The following is a 19,325-nucleotide window of genomic DNA, read 5'->3' as shown; positions in this document are numbered from 1 at the left end:
AAATCTAGTTAAGGTGTATATGAAGTTTTATTGTAATTATCTTGCAATTCTTCTGTATTCTTGAATTTTGTTTTTCAAAATAGAATGTTTAATTTAAAAAGTAGAGATGGGCCAGGTGCAGTGGCTCATACCTGTAATCTCAGCACTTTGGGAGGCCAAGGTGGGCAGACAGCTTGAGTACAGAAGTCGAGACCAGCCTAAGGAACATAGGAAAACCCTGTCTCTACAAAAAATACCAAAATTAGCTGGGTGTGGTGGAGTGCGCCTGTGGTCCCAGTTACTCAGGGGCTGAGGTGGGAGAATCACTTGAGCCCAGGAGATGGAGGTTGCAGTGAGTCGAGATCACCCTACTACACTCCAACCTGGGCAACACAGTGAGACTCTCTCTCTCAAAAAAAAAAGGAGAGATGAACCAGCCTGGACATTGCCCAGGACACTGATCTAAAGGGGTGCTAAAATCTCACTGGAAATGTAACTTGAAAAAAAAATGTATGGTGAAAACATACCATAAGCTTCCATTTGCATAACATTCAAAATAGGGTGTAGGGGATGAGGAAATGGCAGCCTAGGAGGAAAACAGCTGCGGTTATAGAAGGGCAACAGGAAGGATCCTTGGAAATGTTCCATATCTTGACTGTAGCGATGGTCACACAAAGCCACACATGTGAACTAAATACACATGTGGATGTGCACATGTGTGCACGCACGCACACACACACACACATACACACACCCTACAAAGGAGTACATGTAGAACTGCCTAAATCTGAGTAAGGTGGAATGATTGTATGAATATCAATTTCCTCGTTTTTATATTGTACTATGCTACATGGGGGAAGACTAGGTGAAGAGTGTATGGGATCTTTATTACTTAGTACAACTACATGTAAATCTACAATTGTCACAAAATAAGAAGGTTTAACAATAGGTAAATTTTATGATGTTTAAATTAAATCTCAATAAAACTGTTCAAGCTGACTGAGATGGCATATGCCTATAGTCTCAGCTACTTGGGAGGCTGAGGTGGGAGAATCCCTTGAGCTCAGGAGTTTGAGATCAGTCCAGGCAAAATAAACAGACCTCTGTCTTAAAATAAATAAAATTTTCAAAAAGTAAATAAAACTGTTAAAAAAAAAAAAAAGTAATGAGTCCAGCCACACAGCAGCATATCATGATTGTTCTAAGTTAGTGCTTCTCAGTGGAAGTGGGACACTGAGAAAATGGGTGTTTTTGTTTGTCACCATCATGGGGCACTTTTGGGATCCAATGAATGTTAGATTGCCTGCATTCCACACTATAAAATTACACAACAAAGAATCAAACAAGGGCCAGGCCCGGTGGCTCACGCCTGTAATCCCAGCACTTTGGGAAGCTGAGATGGGCGGATCACGAGGTCAGGAGTTCAAGACTCAGCCTGGCCAACACGGTAAAACCCCATCTCTACTAAAAATATGAAACTTAGCTGGGCATGGTGGCACGTGCCTGTATTCCCAGCTACTCAGGAGGCTGAGGCAGGAGAATTGCTTGAAGTGGGACCCGAGGGGCGGAGGTTGCAGTGAGCCAAGATCATGTCACTGCACTCCAGCCTGGGCTACAGAGCAAGACTTCGTCTCAAAAAAAAAAAAAAAAAAAAAAGAATCAAACAAGACCCATACTGTCAGATATTCATGTACATTAAACATACACACAAACATAAAAACAATAACAACAAATTTGTTTATAATTATCTGAGCCTAGATTTTAACCCCATATACAAGTAAAAACAAAAGTAATTTGTGTATGGTTTTAATACATATGGAATTTTCTAGAAATACAACTATTATGTAAAAAAAGCAAATGTTTTATTTCTTTTTGTCTTGAACTTTATCAAGAGTTATTCACCATTTCAGAAAATCACAATAGTGACAACACTTCCAATATTTGAGTCACTAATATATTTTCATTAGTCTTTAGAGGCCATTCATGATATATATGTACATTTTATACATATGTGCATTTACCATATATGCATTCATAATATATATTTATGCATGATATGTATGTATATATTGAATCCTTATTTTGCAATGTCAGACATAAATAAAAAGCGTTGACCATATTTAGCTGAATATTATTATTATTTTTTTTTTTTTTGAGACGGAGTCTTGCATTGTTGCCCAGGCTGGAGTTCAGTGGCGAAATCTCGGCTCACTGCAAGCTCCGCCTCCTGGGCTCACGCCATTCTCCTGCCTCAGCCTCCCGAGTAGCTGGGACTACAGGCGCCCGCCACCACGCCCGGCTAATTTTTTGCACTTTCAGTAGAGACAGGGTTTCATCGTGTTAGCCAGGATGGTCTCCATCCCCTGACCTCATGATCCGCCCGCCTCAGCCTCCCAAAGTGCTGGGATTACAGGCATGAGCCTGTATCTTATCTTTTTTTGAGACAGGGTTTCATTCTGTCTCCCAGGTTGGAGTGCACTGGCACAATCATAGCTCACTGTAATCTTGAATTTCTGGGCTCAAGTGATCCTCCTGCCTCTGTCTCACAGTAGCTGGTACTACAGGCATGCACCACTATGCCTGGCTAACTCTTTAAGTTTCTGTAGAGACAGGGTCTCACCATGTTGCCCAGGCTGGTCTTAAACTCCTAGCATCAAGCAATCCTACGGCTTTGGCCTCCCAAAGTGCTACTCAAGCTTGAGCCACCAACTGTGCCTGGTCCAGTCGAATATTATATGTCCTGTAAAACCAAACTCATTCGTTATAAGTAGATACAAGCATCTAACTACTCAATTTTGTCATCTAATATAGACATGCCTGTGCACCTACATATTATAATACATATTATTTTCTAATAAATTACTTTCCTATTTTTCTCCTTTATATTACAGTTAGGTCATTAAGTAGATTATTTATTGTTGTGTATGTAGATTATATTACCTATGAATTTCATGCTGGGATTGTGAAGGAGATGTTACAAAATATAGCAAGGTGAATAAAGGAAATATATTGGAGTTTGGGTTGACAGGGCTTGGATCAATGATTAAAGGGAGTGGATGAAGGAGTCAGGTATAGTGTGTTGATTTCTGGCTTCGGCAACCAGGTAGATGGTGGCGCCATTCGCTAATACAGGCAAGGGAATAGTATGTTTAAGGAGGGAAATGATGAGTTCAGTTTTGGAGATTTTTAGTTTGAGGTGCCTTGGGATGTGGAGGCATTCCATGGGTACTAGGATATACACCTCCGGGTTTAGGAGATAGGCTCAGGTCACAGGCAGACTGGGAAGCATCAACATATTAACTAATAACTGAAGTCAAAGGAAGTGTGAGATGGGCCAGGGAAAATGGACAGAGGGAGGAGGTACAAGGCCAGAGCCCTGGGACACATTTAATGTCCAATACATTTTTTTTTTGAGACAGGGTCTTGCTGTGTTGCTCAGGCTGGAGTGCAGTGGTGCAATCATGGCTCACCACAGTCTCAATCTCCTGGGCCCAAGTGATCCTCCCACCTCAGCCTCCTGAGTAGCTGAGACTACAGGTGCATGCCACCACACCCAGCTAATTTTTAAAATTTTTTGTAGAGATGGGGTCTCACTACGTTGCTCTGTTTGGTCTTGAACTTTTCAGTTCAAGCCATCCTCCCACTTTGGCCTCCTAAAGTGCTGGAATTACACGCATGAGCTACTGTGCCCATCAAGTGCCCAGTACATTTAAAAGCTGGGCGGAGGAAGAAGTCTGCAGAGGAGCCTGAGCTCAAGCACCCTTAGAAGAAAAAAAAAGTAGAGTCTGAGGTCACAGAAGCTGACGGAAGAGTATTTCTCAACAATGGGAGAGAACCAGCCAAGATTGAGATATGTGAGATTAGAAAGTGGAGTTATAGCCGGCCTTGGCTAAGGGCATTTGTGGGAGTGGAAGCCAGACTGGAAGAGGATAAGAAGTGGGTGGGGGAGAGCGAGTATGAGCGACTCTTTCTGGTAAGTTGCTGCCCACAGGAGATAATGCTGGGTAGGTGGAGAACAGGGACCGGAGGAGCTGAGGCGGAGGGATGGAGAGGCTTAAGCATGTGTTAACTGCCACTGGGAAGAAGTCGGCAATGACGGAAGCTACCAGAGGGTAAGAAAAAATTAATTCATTCAACAGTTGAGCGCCTCCCAAGCGCCCGATCAGTATGGCCGCCCCCGCTTGAAAACACGCGTGTGGGCCGCCCATGTCTGACAAGTTAATGCAAGGCTTTATAGTTAGGGGAAAGCGGTTCTCCTTGAGCTCTTTCTCCTAGTAGTTCCGATTCCGACCCTGACTCCCACAGACACCTTGCGGGAACGCATACACCGCTCGATTCATGACCCCAATAGAAAACTTAAGGCCACAACTAAGTAACGGATCGCTGCGAAGGCCAAACTAGCCACGCCAACGCCACCACTGGAGCCTCCCCAGCGCTCCGCCCCCGCTCGCGAGAACAGCGGCGACGGCGCGAGAAATTGCTTTCTGGTTAGCTCCGCCCCTTCTCTTTCTTTGTTTTCCTGTCCGACGATCTCGCGTGAGTTAGGCGACAAATCCCGCGAGCGCAGACCCGGGGCTGGCTCTGCGGCTCTCGCGATATTTGCGCGAGCCTGCTTCCTTCTTTCCTCCCTTGCCCGTCCGCCTGTCTTCCTCCCCTTCTTCCCTGCCCGGCCTCCCCCTCCTTCCCCCGCTGGCCCCCTCCCCGGAGGGATAATATGGTCTCCGGCGATGGACGCCCCAAAAGCAGGTCAGTTTCGGGCCTCCGAGCTGGGTCTGGCAGTTGGAAACGCGCGCTGCCTAGGCGCCGAATTCCTTGCTTTTCTCGCCTGGAGTCGCTCGGCAGGCGCCCAGGCCCTCGGGGCTCGGGTTGTGCTCCCCTCGGGGCCTGCCTGCTGGGCCGCCCTTTGAGCCTAGGCCGCGGAAGCTGGGGCTCCCGATCCCCACCCTCCTGCGCGACCCCCGCAGGGCGGGCCGCCCCACCGCTGGCCTTGACCCGCACCCCTTTCTCTCCGGTGGCCGCTGTCTGCTGCCAGCGGCTTCCTGGTCCCCGTCAGCAACACCAGGGGCAGGGAGAGGCCCACCGTCTTCTCCTGCCCGCCCCCCATTGGCGAGCGATGAAGGCGGGGGCCTGCGTCTCCGTGTTCGGGTCTCACGCAGCTAGATGTTGATTCCACGGTCCAGCCTAAGGCCCCTCAGTCTCTCTGTGCCTCTGGAAGCCGAATGAGGGGCAGTCAAGGTTGAACATTGGTCAGTCAGTTCTCCGACCATTTATTTATTGCAACGCTGTCTCCTCCCCCGTCCACCTCCCTCTACAAAGAAAAGAAAAAAATACTATTCATTCAGAAAATGGGCTGTGCTTATGTTTTCTCTTTTTGGATGAAAGCCTTAACAATGTTGAGGGTCCTGCCCACCCACCGCTATGAGTCTGCACAAAAGATCTGAAGGTTCTTTTCAACCTTAAGGCTGCCTCCCCGCCACTGCCCCCTAGAATGTTGGGAGCTGAGGCACATTTAAATGAGACCTCTGGATCTTTGACTTTGTAGTTCAGCTTCAGTTCGTGCAAAACCAGAAGACTTGTCTCTTTCGGGGAGAATATGCTATTTTCCTAGAGATTCTGTTACTTTTATTTTCAGTACTAAGCCCTGGTAAGGACTTAACTGAGAAGTTTTTTTGTTTTGGTTTATTGAATGTTCTGTAAAAATACGTCTTTTGGTTTTTATTTTTAATCAGTCCCTCTAATGTTAATTGCGGAATTCACAAATTCCTGTCCCTGCAGTTTTCAAGACATGTCTTTCCAAAACGTCCCCGTGGATTGTTTAAATCATTCTTATTGTCCCTTTCCAGGTATTCTTAACACATTTCAGGAGTGAATTATCTTACTAGTTTTTACTTGACAAATTATGGTTTAGAGCTATGCTGTCCAGTGTGGTGGATACTAGCCCTGTGTGACTTTAAATTAATCAAAATTAAATAAATTAAAAATTCAGTTCCTCAGGCACGATAGCCACATTTCAGGTGCTCAATAGCCACACGTTGCTAATGGCTACTTTACTGGACAGCTCAAACATAGAGTATTTCTACCATTGCAGAAAATTCTATTGGATAAAGCTAGTTTCCAGGTATTTTCAGTTGATTAAAATATTTTGTTGCTGCGTTTAATGAAAATATAATTTTTTTTTTCAGGATACGCCTTTGAGTACCTTATTGAAACATTAAATGACAGTTCACATAAGAAGTTCTTCGATGTATCTAAACTTGGAGGCACCAAGTATGGTAATGTTGCTTTACATTTTCTTGGGTTTGTTTAGTCTCTAATGAAAATGCATTTGTCAAGCTGAGCTGAAGAAATTTTAAATGTATTTCCACCTTATTGTAACAGGTACACCTACACATACCTATAGCATTTTAAAAACTCCTCTTGGGACAACTTTTGTTCAGGGAAGATGTAGGCCCACACCTTAACTTCTCATTTAAAAATCTAAGTTAATTAAGCACTAGTTTTTTCCCTCAAAGGAACCAATAATGCAATTTTCAAACTTTTTTTTTCTTGTTTTTGTGGAGTCAGGGGTCTTGCTATGTTACCCAGGCTAGTCTTGAACCCCTGGGCTCAAATAATCCTCCCGCCTCTGCCTTCCCAAGTTTTGGGATTACACATGTAAGCTACTGCAGCTGGCCTAATGTGATTTTTAGAAGAACCTGACTGACTGATGATAATTCTACACCAATTAAATGTATATTTTACTTTCTCTTTTCTTTTCTTTTTTTTTTGAGACAGAGTCTTGCTCTGTTGCCCAGGCTGGAGTGCAGTGTCGTGATCACAGCTCATACAGCCTTGAACTCCTGGGCTGAAGCAATCCTGCCTCAGCCTCCCAAGTAACAAGGCTTACAGGTGCATGCCAACACATTTATATAAAAACATATTTTTATATTTTTTGTAGAGTTGGGGTCTTGCTGTATTGCTCAGACTAGTCTCAGACTCCTGACCTTAAGTGATCCGTCTGCCTCAGCCTCCCAAAGTATTGGGATTACAGGCCTGAGCTACTACGCCTGGCCTATTTTACTTTGTCAAATGAACAGTGCCCACATCTATTCTTTTTGCCATCTGTTGAATAGGAATCACCAACAGGACCCATTGATCTGAGTTGTTCTGAAGTATTGGGCATGGTTTGCCCCGACCTGCACACCTGCAGTTTTGGCAGACATTCTCATTGACCTTATCAGGGTCAAACTTTTCTCATGGTCTCAGAAGAGTGAATGTGGGTGACCTATAGGGCATTGAATGGAAGTTTTGACTTTACTGACAGTTGAGTAACTTTCTCAGTTAGGCCAATAGAGAGACCCTGTTTAGAAGACTGATTATTCTTTGTGAACTTTTCCATGACAGTGACATGAAAAGATAAATTGAATGCCACATCTGTTGCAGTCAGTTTTGGAAGGAGCTTAAATCTTGTTTTTTCTTGGATTATTTAATTAAGACGATTGTTCTTGTGATTTTTCTGTAGATTTTGAGGAATTTAAATATTCTTGACTGCTATGTGCAATATTTTTTGTGTTTTGTGAAATACAGCTATTTTTGGAGTATCTTAAAGAATCCCCATTTAAGAATTAGGCTGTCATTTAAAAATAAACAGTTTGCCAAAATGAGAGCAATATCCTTTACCTTGCGTGTTTAGCTGCAGTGATTTGTGTTGATATGTTTATTAAAGGAAGTTGGTCATTTTCTTAATGATGTATGTCTTTCACATTAATTTTATCCCTTCACTGATGATGAGTTTGCATTAATTTTGAAAAGAAAACAGCCAGATTGATCGTTTACAAGAATAGTCGTTTTATTTACCATTTACTTCTTCAAAATAATCTAGTGATACTGGCTTGGAAGTCTTTTAATCCAAATTTCATAGTTTAATAAATTAAAGGAGCACCATAAGATGTTTTGAAAATTGAGTATAAATACTTTCTGTGTATAATCTGTAGAAATGTGCTTACTTGAAGATGACCTAAATTTCTCAGATTTAAGGAATCAGTAGGAAACTATCAAAAACAACTGTAAAATGCATTGAAAGGGAATGACTGATAATCTGAAAGTTAAATTTTCCATGGGAAATAAGCTGTCATGGGAATTTGTACATAACTGTACAGAGTACATGTGTACTTAACATAATTCTAGAATTACCAGTTTTTATAACCATGATAAATGTAATAATAGAGTACCTGTGACTATAAATACTTTCAAAACAGAAAGTTGGTTTTTATGTGGGGTCAGTACCCCAGTTTTTATTTTATTTTATTTTATTTTATTTTACTTGTTTTTTTGAGACAGGATCTTGCTCTGTCACCCAGGCTGGAGTGCAATGGTGTGAGCTCAGCTCACTGCAGCCTCTGCCTCCTGAGTTCAAGCGATTCTCGTGCCTCAACCTCCCAAGTAGCTGGTACTATAGGCGTGCATCACCACACCCGGCTAGTTGTAGAGATGGTGGTTTTACCATGTTGGTCAGGGTGGTCTGGAACTCCTGACCTCAAGTGATCCACCCACCTCAGCCTCTCAAAGTGCTGGGATTACAGGAGTGAGCCACTGCGCCCAGCCCCTCCTGCTTTTTTAATAGAGTGCTTATTATGAGAGGTTATTAAGTAATAATTACTTAAGGAGTTTCCTAATAAGGAATAAAATTTGAAGAATTGACTTTGAAAGAAAGGAACTTAGGTAGGAAGTATTTGGTTGTTTAACCTTAGAACGAAAAATCCTTACTGCATTTTTGAAAGGATCAGATTGAATTACCTCCTAGACATATGCTTACAAGAAGACATTGCTTTGGTAGTCACCAAGGTTCAGAGCCAGTCTTCCCCACCTCCATTCCACATTTTGATGCCTGCTAGGTTGAGAATGACTGTTGTAATGAGTAACAATTAATGAAGGGAATGGATTCTATCCCTCATAAATGTTGCAGAGTAAAGATAGTTGAGAAACACTGTTCTAAGCTCCATGCTAACTATGTCAGGGATGCCTACAGCTGCAAGGAACTGAAAACTTGCTGTCCAATGACTTTAAGAAATAGGAGTTTATTTTTCTAACATAACGAAGTGTGGAGATGGGCAGACTGGGGCTGTGCAGCACCAATCTCAGCAAGGATCTAGGCTCGTCCTTTCTTCCCGTTCTGTTTTTATTCTTTTGGTTGCACCTCCAGGCATTATGTCCATGTTCCAAGCAGCTGGAGGAGCAAAACAAAAAGAAAAGCCCTCTCTAGGGGCTTTTGCCTCTTTGGCCAAAGTATCAGTGGCCACTCTTAGCTTCAAGAAGGCTGAAAGGTGGAATAATCAAGGTCTTCTCTTATTCATGGGGGATATGTTCCAAGACCCTCAGTAGACACCTGAGACTGTGGGGTAGTACCAAATACTGGTTTGGTACCGTGCGTGTACTGTTTGGTATATATTTTTTTCCTATACATACATAGCTATGATAAAACTTAATTTATAAATGAGGCACAGTAGAGATTAACAATAGCTAATAATAAAATAGAACAGTTATAACAATGTACTGTAATAAAAGTTATGTGAATATGGTCTTTCTCTTTCAAAATATCTTATTGTGCTGTTCTGCAGGTAACTGAAACCACAGAAAGACCAACCATAGATAAGATGGGGTACTGTATTTTACCTTTACATCTTTTACAATAGAGAGAAGTGGTTGGGAGTGGGTGGTGAGTGAACCAGCCTAGTCTGTCTGCGTTACCAACCTGATGCCTTCTCTTATTCTGACCTTAGATAGAGTTCAACACAGATTATTTGATTTCTGCATTTTTACTGCCATTTTATCCTTTTGCTTCCCAAATTTATACTCAAGGTATCTCTATGGAAGTGGGCACATCTTAGACATTGATTACATTTTGATCTTGTATGATTTTGCTTGTGGGGAATCTCTTTTGTTTTTTTATTTTATTTTTTGTGTTTTGTTTGTTTGTTTTGTTTTGTTTTGTTTTGTTTTTTTGAGACAGAGGCTCGCTCTGTTACCTAGGCTGGAGTGCAGTGGCGTGATCCTGGTTCATTGCCACCTCTATCTCCAGGGTTCAAGCGATTCTCGTGCCTCAGCCTCCCAAGTAGCTGGGACTACAGGTGTGTGCCACCACATCTGGCTAATTTTTTATTTTTAGTAGAGATGGAGTTTCGCCATATTGACAAGGCTGGTCTCAAACTCCTGACCTCAAGCAGTCCTCCTGCCTTGGCCTCCCAAAGTGCTGGGATTACAGGCATGAACCACTGCACTCAGCCAGTTGTGGGGAATCTTTTTAATAGTCTGGAGCTGGCTGTCTGGCACTCCAATGTGCTGACTAGAAACATGTCAAAATCTAGGTAGTCTTAAAATGTAAATTTTGAGTAACTCTTAAAAAAAATTATAAAGATGGAGTGTTACTGTCACCCTGGCTGGAGTGCTCTGACATGATGATAGCTCACAGGAGCCTTGAACTCCTGAGCTCAGGAGATCCTCCCGCCTCACCCTCTCAAGTAGTTGATTTGGGTGACTCTCAAGTAGATCTCTGAATTTGAAACTATTGCTATTTTTAAGGAGAGGAGAAATCAGTGTTGTCTCCTGTATGATGGAGGACAGTCAACATCAGAGAATTAGAATGAACAGCATAATGGAAACATGAATGACTATGTTGAATGAAGGGGAAGATGGTGGAGAGACTGGCCTGGCTGGAGTGAAAGATAGTTTTGAGAGAGTACCTGTTCCGGGGCAACAGGGCCTCTGATGGTGTAAAGCCCCCAGGCACCCTTTATCTCAGGTCATCTTATTCACCCTGTCTTTTGTCCTTCCTGTCTGCTTGCCTTTTTAACCACAGTACTGCTTAGTCCTCCAGTAGAGCCGGGACTTAGTGTCCAAATCCTACCTTGCAGCCTTTGAAAGAAAATCCTGTATTTAATTTTTTAGGAGAGTTTTTATCATTTAGAAGAATCACAAAAAGACAAGAACATTGCAGACGGTACAGAAAGTCTCATTTTTATGTGTATACAAAAATATATGTAAATATGCTACTTTTAATAAAAATAAAATATATGTTGTTTTGTAACCCCTTTTTTCACTTAATATATCATGAACATCTTTCCATGTCATTGAATACAGGTATCCCTTGCTATCTGAATCTATTTGGTTTCTGAGTCAGGGAGCATGAGTTCAGGTAGAAAGGGATACCTGTACTTCTCTGTAGCTTCTAATAGCTGCACAATATTGCCTGTATGAATGCATTGTGGTTTAGTTAACAGACCTTTGAATATTGAGGCTGACAGTAACTTTTCTCTATTTATAAATAAACTTTGTATGTGCTAATACTTACATTTTTGTGCAAACTTATCATTATATAGAATTGTTGGATTGAAAATATGTTATTTCCTCCATCCCATCACACACTTTTATACTTTACTATTTACTGTTGGTTCCAGTCTTTTTTTTTTTTTTTTTTTTTTGTGACAGAGTCTTGCTGTGTTGCCCAGGCTGGAGTGCAGTGTCACAGTCTCAGTTCATTGCATCCTCCACCTCCTGGGTTCAAGTGATTCTTCTGCCTCAGTCTCTGGAGTAGCTGGGATTACAGGCCCATGCCATCACACCCTGCTGATTTTTGTATTTTTAGTAGAGACAGGGTTTTGCCGTGCTGGCCAGGCTGGTCTCGGTACTCCTGGCCTCAGGTGATCCACCTGCCTCGGTCTCCCAAAGTGTTGAGATTACAGGCATGAACCACTGCACCCGGTCTGGTTTCAGTCTTTACCTTGGACTATAAAGAACAAAAACTCACTCAAGTAAAAAATAGGTTGCAGTTTCCAGACATCCAAAGACAAAGGAAGAAAGCATAGTCAAGTTTCAGGGAACCAGAATTTCTAAGCCAGAGGCAGTGTTTGTCACTTGATGGCTGCCTGGTTTCCTTATTTTCTGTTTCTTTTTGAATATCCAGTCTTCCATCTCTACAGCTTACTTTACTTACTCATTTTTGTATAATGCCCAATATGGCCACTGCTGACCATTCTTGTATGTTATGACTGAATTACTAACCGGTTAAGACTGTACCTCTAGGTGACTCTCTTACTTGTTTTGTTTTGTTTTGTTTTTTCCCTCAGGGTCTTGCTCTGTTGCCCAGGCTGGAGTGCAGTGGTTCGATCATGGCTCACTGCAACCTGGACCTCCCAGGCTCAAGTGATCCTCTTGCCTCAGTCTCCCAAGTAGTTGGGACTACAAGCACATGCCACCATGCCTGGCTAAATTTTAAATGTTTCGTAGAGACAGGGTCTCCCTACGTTGCCTAGGCTGGTCTTGAATCCTGGCTTCAAGTGATCCTCCTGCCTCAGCCTCCCAAAGTGCTGGGGTTACAGGTGTGATCCATTGTATCCAGCTCACCTGTTGTTTTTAACCTATTTTGATGGCACTTGTCAGGAGTCTATTGCCGGTCCGGTGATCTTGCTGGTAGAGACACAAATCTGTTCATCTTGTCTTTTATGTGGACTCTTGAAAAAAGACTGGGTTGGGTAAGCAATGTAACAGTTTGCTTGTAATTTGTACACATAGTACATAACTTTCCAAGGATTACCTTTATCTAATATCATCCTACTAGTCCATGTATAGCCCATGTGCTCACCAACCCTCCACATTTCAACTTTGCTTTTATTGCCAATTTCTATTCTAGATTGGCTCTTTTGGTTCCAAGGAACAGACACTAGCTCGAGTGAAGAAGGATTTATTGTAATGATACAGCGCTCTCCAGGCCAGTGAAATGTGGCTGTCTCTCAAGAAAATGGTGGTGGCCCAGAATTAAGGAAGTTGTTTATTATTTTCTCTTAGGAGCTTCAGATTTCTGCCCTGTTCCACTCTTCTGCTTCCTCCACTTCACTATAGACAAGCCTCCTCTGCCTGCTCACTTTGTACATGGCCTCAAATGGCAACCTCAGTCCATAGCTTAGCTCTTAACACCTTTCGAGTTCAGTCTCTCTGTGTCCTGATTACACATTTCTGAGAGGTGAATCTAATTGCCCCAGTGTCTCCTTTCTCAAAAGACTTTTGGTCATCAGCCTACCAGGGGATTGGCTTTTGCTTCGCTGCTGTAGCCAAGGAGGCCACAGGCCACTGAGAACTGTAGCAGTTTGGACAGGCACCATGAAGGACATCTGTTGTGTTAGTAAATAATGCCAGTTTACATGCTTACCAGTAGTGAATGAGAAGAATATGTGTTTCTGCACCTTCATCAATAGTAGATACTATTTTTCTTGTTGGCTCAACTTCTGTCAGTGAATGAAGTGAAGAAAAAAAAAACTTTCTTCTACATTAAATTGGGGGGTTTATTGTGAAGATTTGAAGGAAATAAGGAAATTGAGGGGATCTGATTGCATGGTCAGATCAGACTCTTTGTTCCTTTCAGTAGGCATGCGTAGAGCCCATGATTCTGGCTCAGCTGATTTTCCCTATTTCTACTTTCCTTTCTTTTTCTTTTCTTTCTTTCTTTTTTTTTTGAGACAGGGTCTCTATTTGTTACTCAAGCTGGGGTACGGTGATGCAGTCATAGTTCACTGCATCTTCAACCTCCTGGACTCGAGATCCTCCCATCTCAGCCTCCCACTACAAGCAGACACCACTACACCTGGCTAATTTTTTTTTTTTTTTTTTTTTTTGAGACGGAGTCTTGCTCTGTCACCCAGGCTGGAATGCAGTGGTGCTGTCTCAGCTCACTGCAACCTCCGCCTCCCAGGTTCAAGCAATTCTCCTGCCTCAGCCTCCTGAATAGCTGGGATTACAGGTGTGTGCCATCACACCTGGCTGATTTTTGTATTTTTAGTAGAGATGGGGTTTCACCATGTTGGCTAGGCTGGTCTCAAACTTCTGACCTCAGATGATCCACCTGCCTCGGCCTCCCAAAGTGCTGGGATTACAGGCGTGAGCCACCACTCCCGCCCTAATTTTTTTTTTTTTTTATCTTTTATAGAGACAGAAGTCTCCTGAATTCCTGACCTTAAGCAGTCTTCCTGCTTTGGCCTCCCAGTGTGCTAGGATTACAGATGTGAGCCACCATGCCCGGCCCATTATTCTGCTTTTCTTTTTCTCTTGGTTCTTCTTTGTTTCCATCTGTTTTCTGCCTTCTCCCTAAGTCAAGTTCACGGTATCACAGAACGAGGCTGAAGCAGCCTATTGGACGTGACATTTGTGCTTGGCTAACTCCCTATGCCACTGGCCAGACTGTAAATTGGTTGTCTGTTGGAAGGCTGGCTCCAGGTCCCAGCTATTCATGCCAGGATGGCAAGGCTACCAGCAATTGGTGTAGAAGGAACTTTTTAGAAAGAGGGCTGTGGTATAGGCATTCTGAGGACCTGCCAGTACAGGTGAAAAAACAAAATCTTATGCAGGAATCTGTTTTGTTTTCTGCTTCCTCAGACTCTCTCAATGGCATCGTATGTATGTATGTATGTATGTGTATATTTATTTATTTGAGACAGAGTCTTGCTCTGTCATCCCAGCTGTAGTGCAGTGGCATGATCTCAGCTCACTGTGACCTCTGCCTCCTAAGTTGAAGTGATTCTCGTGCCTCAGCCACCCAAGTAGCTGGGATTACAGGTGCATGCCACCACGCCCGGCTGATTTCTATATTTTTAGTAGAGATGCAGTTTCACCATGTTGGCCAGGCTGGTCTCGAGCTCCTGGCCTCAAGTGATCTGCCCGCCTCGGCTTCCCAAAGTGCTGGGATTACAGCCGTGAGCCACCGCGCCATGCCCAATGGCAATATATTTTAAAAGAGAGAAAAAAAAAGGTCAGAATTTATTTATTTATTTGAAGAGACAAGGTCTTGTTCTATGGAGGTCAGACTTTATTGGAAATCAGCCCTATCCTGCCTGGTTCTGGTTAGAGACAGAAACACCGACTTGACTCTAGTCAGACATAGGCATGGGTTAGTCCTGTTGCCAGGCCTGATGTGATTACAGGGCCTTCTAGAACAGCTTCCTTATCTTTTCTCCAGGCCCCTAGCCTTTAGCAGGGTTAGCTTTACCCTGTAGCTATGCTGACTGGTTTCTGCTCTGGTCTCGTAGCCCCCTTTCCCAGTCTGGACTCCAAAGATGCAATCTCTTTGAGGGCTTTTGGCAGACCTAGAGAACCTGTGGCTTCAGTCTTTCCCCCTTCCTTCAGGTTGGTGAGTTTCTCTGTTACATTTAGTTATCTAAAGCCTGCTTACTAGAGTACTAATATTCCCCATGGGTAATTTCTTCACTACTGTTGAACTTGGAATTTTCCATTTTTGCAAATAACAAAACCCTTTTACTTCAGTGTGCTGCTTCATGATAAGCAGGGAAGATAGTTTTAAATCTGTCGTGTACAGATAATACAGATAAGGTTAAAAATCTGAGTAATTTGCCTAAGGTCACAACATATCTTCTAGGTGAGGAAACTTAGTCTTAAACTCGTATCTTCTGATTTCAAGACCAACGCCTTTTCTTTCCAGTACCATTCTGTTTCCCAGTTTAGTAATGTCAGTAATAAAAAAAATTTTTTTAAGTATTTGTTGAGTATGTATTTACTGTATCCAGTTCTATAAGCTCTATTATACACTTGGCCAAGGTCCCACAACTAATTACCGTTACCTACTAAGTGGTGGAACAGAAGCATGAACAAAAATCTTGATTCCAAAACCTATGCTTGTAAAAACCTATTACAGCAGGGGTTGCAAACTCATGCTTATAGGGATCAGAGAGGCAACGTAAATAACTGAAATGTTCTGCTGGGAATTGTGTGGCAAACAGGAAGGCACATGTCCTATATAGAGAGGTAGGTGCTTACTAAGTTCCAGCAGAAGTATAAGGTTGGTATTGTAAAGTTTTCTGATTGAAAGACCTGTAGTTTTTTAAATGTTGGCAGTTAAATTTAAAATGTTAAAACTCAGCAGAACAAGCAAAACATGTCTGCAAGCCAGCAGACATGAAACAGAGTTTGTGACCTCTGTACTGAGAGATACACTGTATTTTCTAATCTTTGCAGCAGCTGTTTAGCCTTGAATAGTAGAATCTGCAGTCTTGGGTGCCTTGGTTTGCCTTTCATCGGATGCTTCCCATATACAAATAGCAGACCTCAGCATTTTTTTTTCAGAGCCTGAACCACATATTGGATCTTCCACTAAGTAACTGATCAAAAGGATGTTTATTGAATTACTATACTTAACCAGTCAGCATCCCGGTTCCTCCATGGTGTTCTTAATTACCTGTCCTTAAAGGGTTAGCTTTATGGATTCATAGAACTCTAGAAATTCCTGATGAGAAGAGGCAGACGTAATCCAGTGCATTTTTTTTACTTGTTGCATGAGTCTCTCAACAACATCATTTAATTTATTGAGCTAATATTTATTGAGTACTTGTATATTTCTAGCAAATGAAAGATGGCTAAGATAGTATCTGTGCTAAAGAAAAGACACGGTTTAGTAATGGGGACATACATGGAAAGTATGTGTGAAGTACAGTACTATGTTGTAGCAATTTGGGTCCAGTCAGGAGATAGAAACCACATAATAGGTTAAACAGAGGAAGCTTAATATACATAATTATTAACTATGGTAAGAGTAATGGTAATACAGGAAAATTGTATATAGTACTGTAGGGCTAAGGGAGAATACCCAAGGAAGGACAAACTTGGAAGAGGTGTGGGTTGGCCCACAGATAACAGAGAAGTATATTGATTTTGGCCAGGTTGGAGCTGGTCTGGAGTTGCTGGGTAGGCAATAGGCCACCCTCTGGAGTACTGGCAGGGGATCTGATGATCAGGAACTAGTGGTGTGGGCATGTGTTGGGAAAAAAGATGCTGGTAGGGGCAAGAGCCCTTCAGAGCTCATGGGCCATGTCGGAGCTTGCAGAAGGAGTGACAGCTCAATATGTGACCTTCAAGGCAGCTTACAGATGTAGTCCATGTGCTGTCAGAGCAGCAGGCCTTCTTTACAGGGGTGCCTCAGTCCAGGTACTGGCACAGGCAGGATGCCTTCAGAGCATACAGCTATGTAGGAACTCCGGCTCCTAAGTTGAGAGGGCTGTGGTGATATTAACAAATTTGTGTGTGTGTGTGTGTGTGTGTGTGTGTGTGTGTGTGTGTGTGTGTGTTTTAATATACAATGTAATGGTGTCCACATTTGGAAGTTCTGCATAACTTGATGAACTCTTATTTCTCAAAGACCAATAATGTAATGAGCAGACTGGTAGAAGCTTATTTCATTCAAATCTTGCTCTGTTGCCCAGGCTGGAGTGCAGTGGCGCAATCTCGGCTCACTGCAACCTCCACCTCCTAGGTTCAAGCGATTCTCCTGCCTCAATCTCCCGAGTAGCTGGGATTACAGGCGCCCACCACTACACCTGGCTAATTTTTTGTATTTTTAGTAGTGATGGGATTTCACCATGTTGGCCGGGCTGGTCTCGAACTCCTGACCTCAGGTGATCCACCCACCTCGGCCTCCCAAAGTGCTGGCATTACAGGTGTGAGCCACCGTGCTCAGCCTTCATTCACTTTTGAGAAACTTTTTGCCAAATGTACACATTTGAATAACCATAGTTTGTCAGTTCCTTCAAGTGAAAAACTGTTCTTTAAAAAAAAAAAAAAAAAAAGCTTAATATTAGCTTGCAGCTCAATCATACAAGAGTTTTTCTGCAAGCAACTGATGTACTTTGGTTTTGAGTAGAAATATTGTATAAATATATTTCATTTTTGTCACACAGAATATTAAGACGACCTCAGCAGTTGAGATTTAATAAAATTAACAGTTTTTCTGCTTCTTAGGGACATTTTTAAGTGAAACTGGTATTTTGTGTGATAATAAACAATACGAGTACTACAGGTTGAGTATCCCTCATCTGAAAATCTGAAATCTGAAACTTTTTGAGCACCGACGCTCAAAGGAAATGCTCATTGGAGCACTCTGGATTTTTTTCTTTTTTCTTTTTTTAAGATGGAATTTCACTCTAGTTGCCCAGGTTGGAGTGCAATGGCACAATCTTGGCTCACTGCAACCCCTGCCTCCAGGGTTCAAGTGATTCTCCTGCCTCAGCCTCCCTAGTAGCTGGAACTACAGGCGTGAGCCACTGCGTCCAACAGGGTTTCACCATGTTGGTCAGGCTGGTCTCAAACTCCTGACCTTAGGTGATCCACTCGCCTCAACCTCCCAAAGTGCTGCGATTACAGGAGTGAGCCACCACGCCTGGTGGATTTTGGATTTTTGGATTAGGAATACTCAACCTGTAGTACAATTTGGTGCCACTGCTTTGAGTCCTGCTAAGGCATCAGCAGTTTAGGACCACATTTTGAAAATCACAGTATGGGGTTGGAGGGACCACCCAGGGAACCTAAGTGAGAGATGATGTGGTGGTTGGGACTAGATTTAATGGTGATATTGATAGAAGACAAAAAGATGTAGGAGAGAGGCATTGAGGAAAATGCCTCGATGTTTTGGCATAAACATCTGGAAGGATGGTGGTGCTATTTACTGCGCTAGGGAATGGAAGATGAGGTGATGATAAGGGGAAGGGGCAGAGGGGAAATCACTTGAGTTCAAGTTTAGGTACTAGTGAATTAAAGTAAACACGTTCAGGAGGAATCGGGCATGTAGATTTGGAGCTTAGAAGACAGACTTGGACTACAGAAAATATTTTGGAATTATTGGTGTAGATGTAGTGATAATTGAAGCCATAGGAGCAGTTGTACTCCCTGGAGGAAGCAGTATAGAGTAAGAAAAAAAGTGAGTCTCAATATGAACTCTGAGGAACTCCTACATTGAAATATCAGATAAAGGAGTAGAGGTTAACAAGGAAGGTAGGCCTACCTAGAAGTGTTAAGAACTATAAAGGAGGCCTGGCATGGTGACCCACACCTGTAATCTCAGCACTTTGGGAGGCTGAGGCGGGAGAATCTCTTGAGCCCAGGAGTTCGAGACCAGCCTGGGCAACATAGTGAGACCCCCATCTCTATTTTTAAAAAATGAAAAAGAACTATAAAAGATCTAAAATTTTACCTTCCTTGGAAGTTAACAAATTAGCCTGACGTAGTTTCATGTGTGTTGGCAGGAGGCACCCAACTCCTGGATCAGAGACAATGGACAATTTATTACTCACAGCAAAGCATTATCCTTATTAACAGTATTTATGTTGGTTTCCCAAGCTCTAGTTTCTATAGGGTAATGTTGAAGAAGGCCAGGTAACACCTGCACACACAGGTGTTGTGTTACATACAGAAAAGGAACTGTGGCTTAGGAAACCCAAGTCTTTAATAATGGGTAGTAAGCATGCCTGCTCTTTGCTCCAGAGCAAGACGCTATCGTGTATTCGAAGACTATTCACTATATAGACATCTCTGAAAAAATA

At 42.6% G+C, this 19,325-nt stretch overlaps 1 protein-coding gene across 4 annotated transcripts in view; it reads left to right on the top strand.

Annotated features, from left to right (window-relative positions):
- Nucleotides 1-4,584: 4,584 nt before the first annotated feature.
- The window catches only part of IREB2 (iron responsive element binding protein 2), a 62,907-nt gene continuing 48,166 nt past the window's right edge, over nt 4,585-19,325 (top strand). Inside the window, exons 1-2 of one of the 4 annotated variants that reach the window (XM_032176009.2) lie at nt 4,585-4,725; nt 6,162-6,251. In XM_032176009.2, the coding sequence (XP_032031900.1) occupies nt 4,707-4,725; nt 6,162-6,251 (109 nt within the window). In that variant the 5' untranslated portion in view covers nt 4,585-4,706. Of the gene's footprint in view, nt 4,726-4,824; nt 5,226-5,603; nt 5,624-6,161; nt 6,252-19,325 lie in introns of those variants that run through there. The other 3 variants (XM_058427410.1, XM_032176010.2, XM_058427411.1) reach the window with 3 other exon arrangements.

The sequence above is a fragment of the Hylobates moloch genome, unplaced genomic scaffold, assembly GCF_009828535.3.
Source record: "Hylobates moloch isolate HMO894 unplaced genomic scaffold, HMol_V3 SCAFFOLD_14, whole genome shotgun sequence".
Taxonomy (NCBI): Eukaryota; Metazoa; Chordata; class Mammalia; order Primates; family Hylobatidae; genus Hylobates; species Hylobates moloch.
This window is presented reverse-complemented; position numbering and strand designations above follow the sequence as displayed.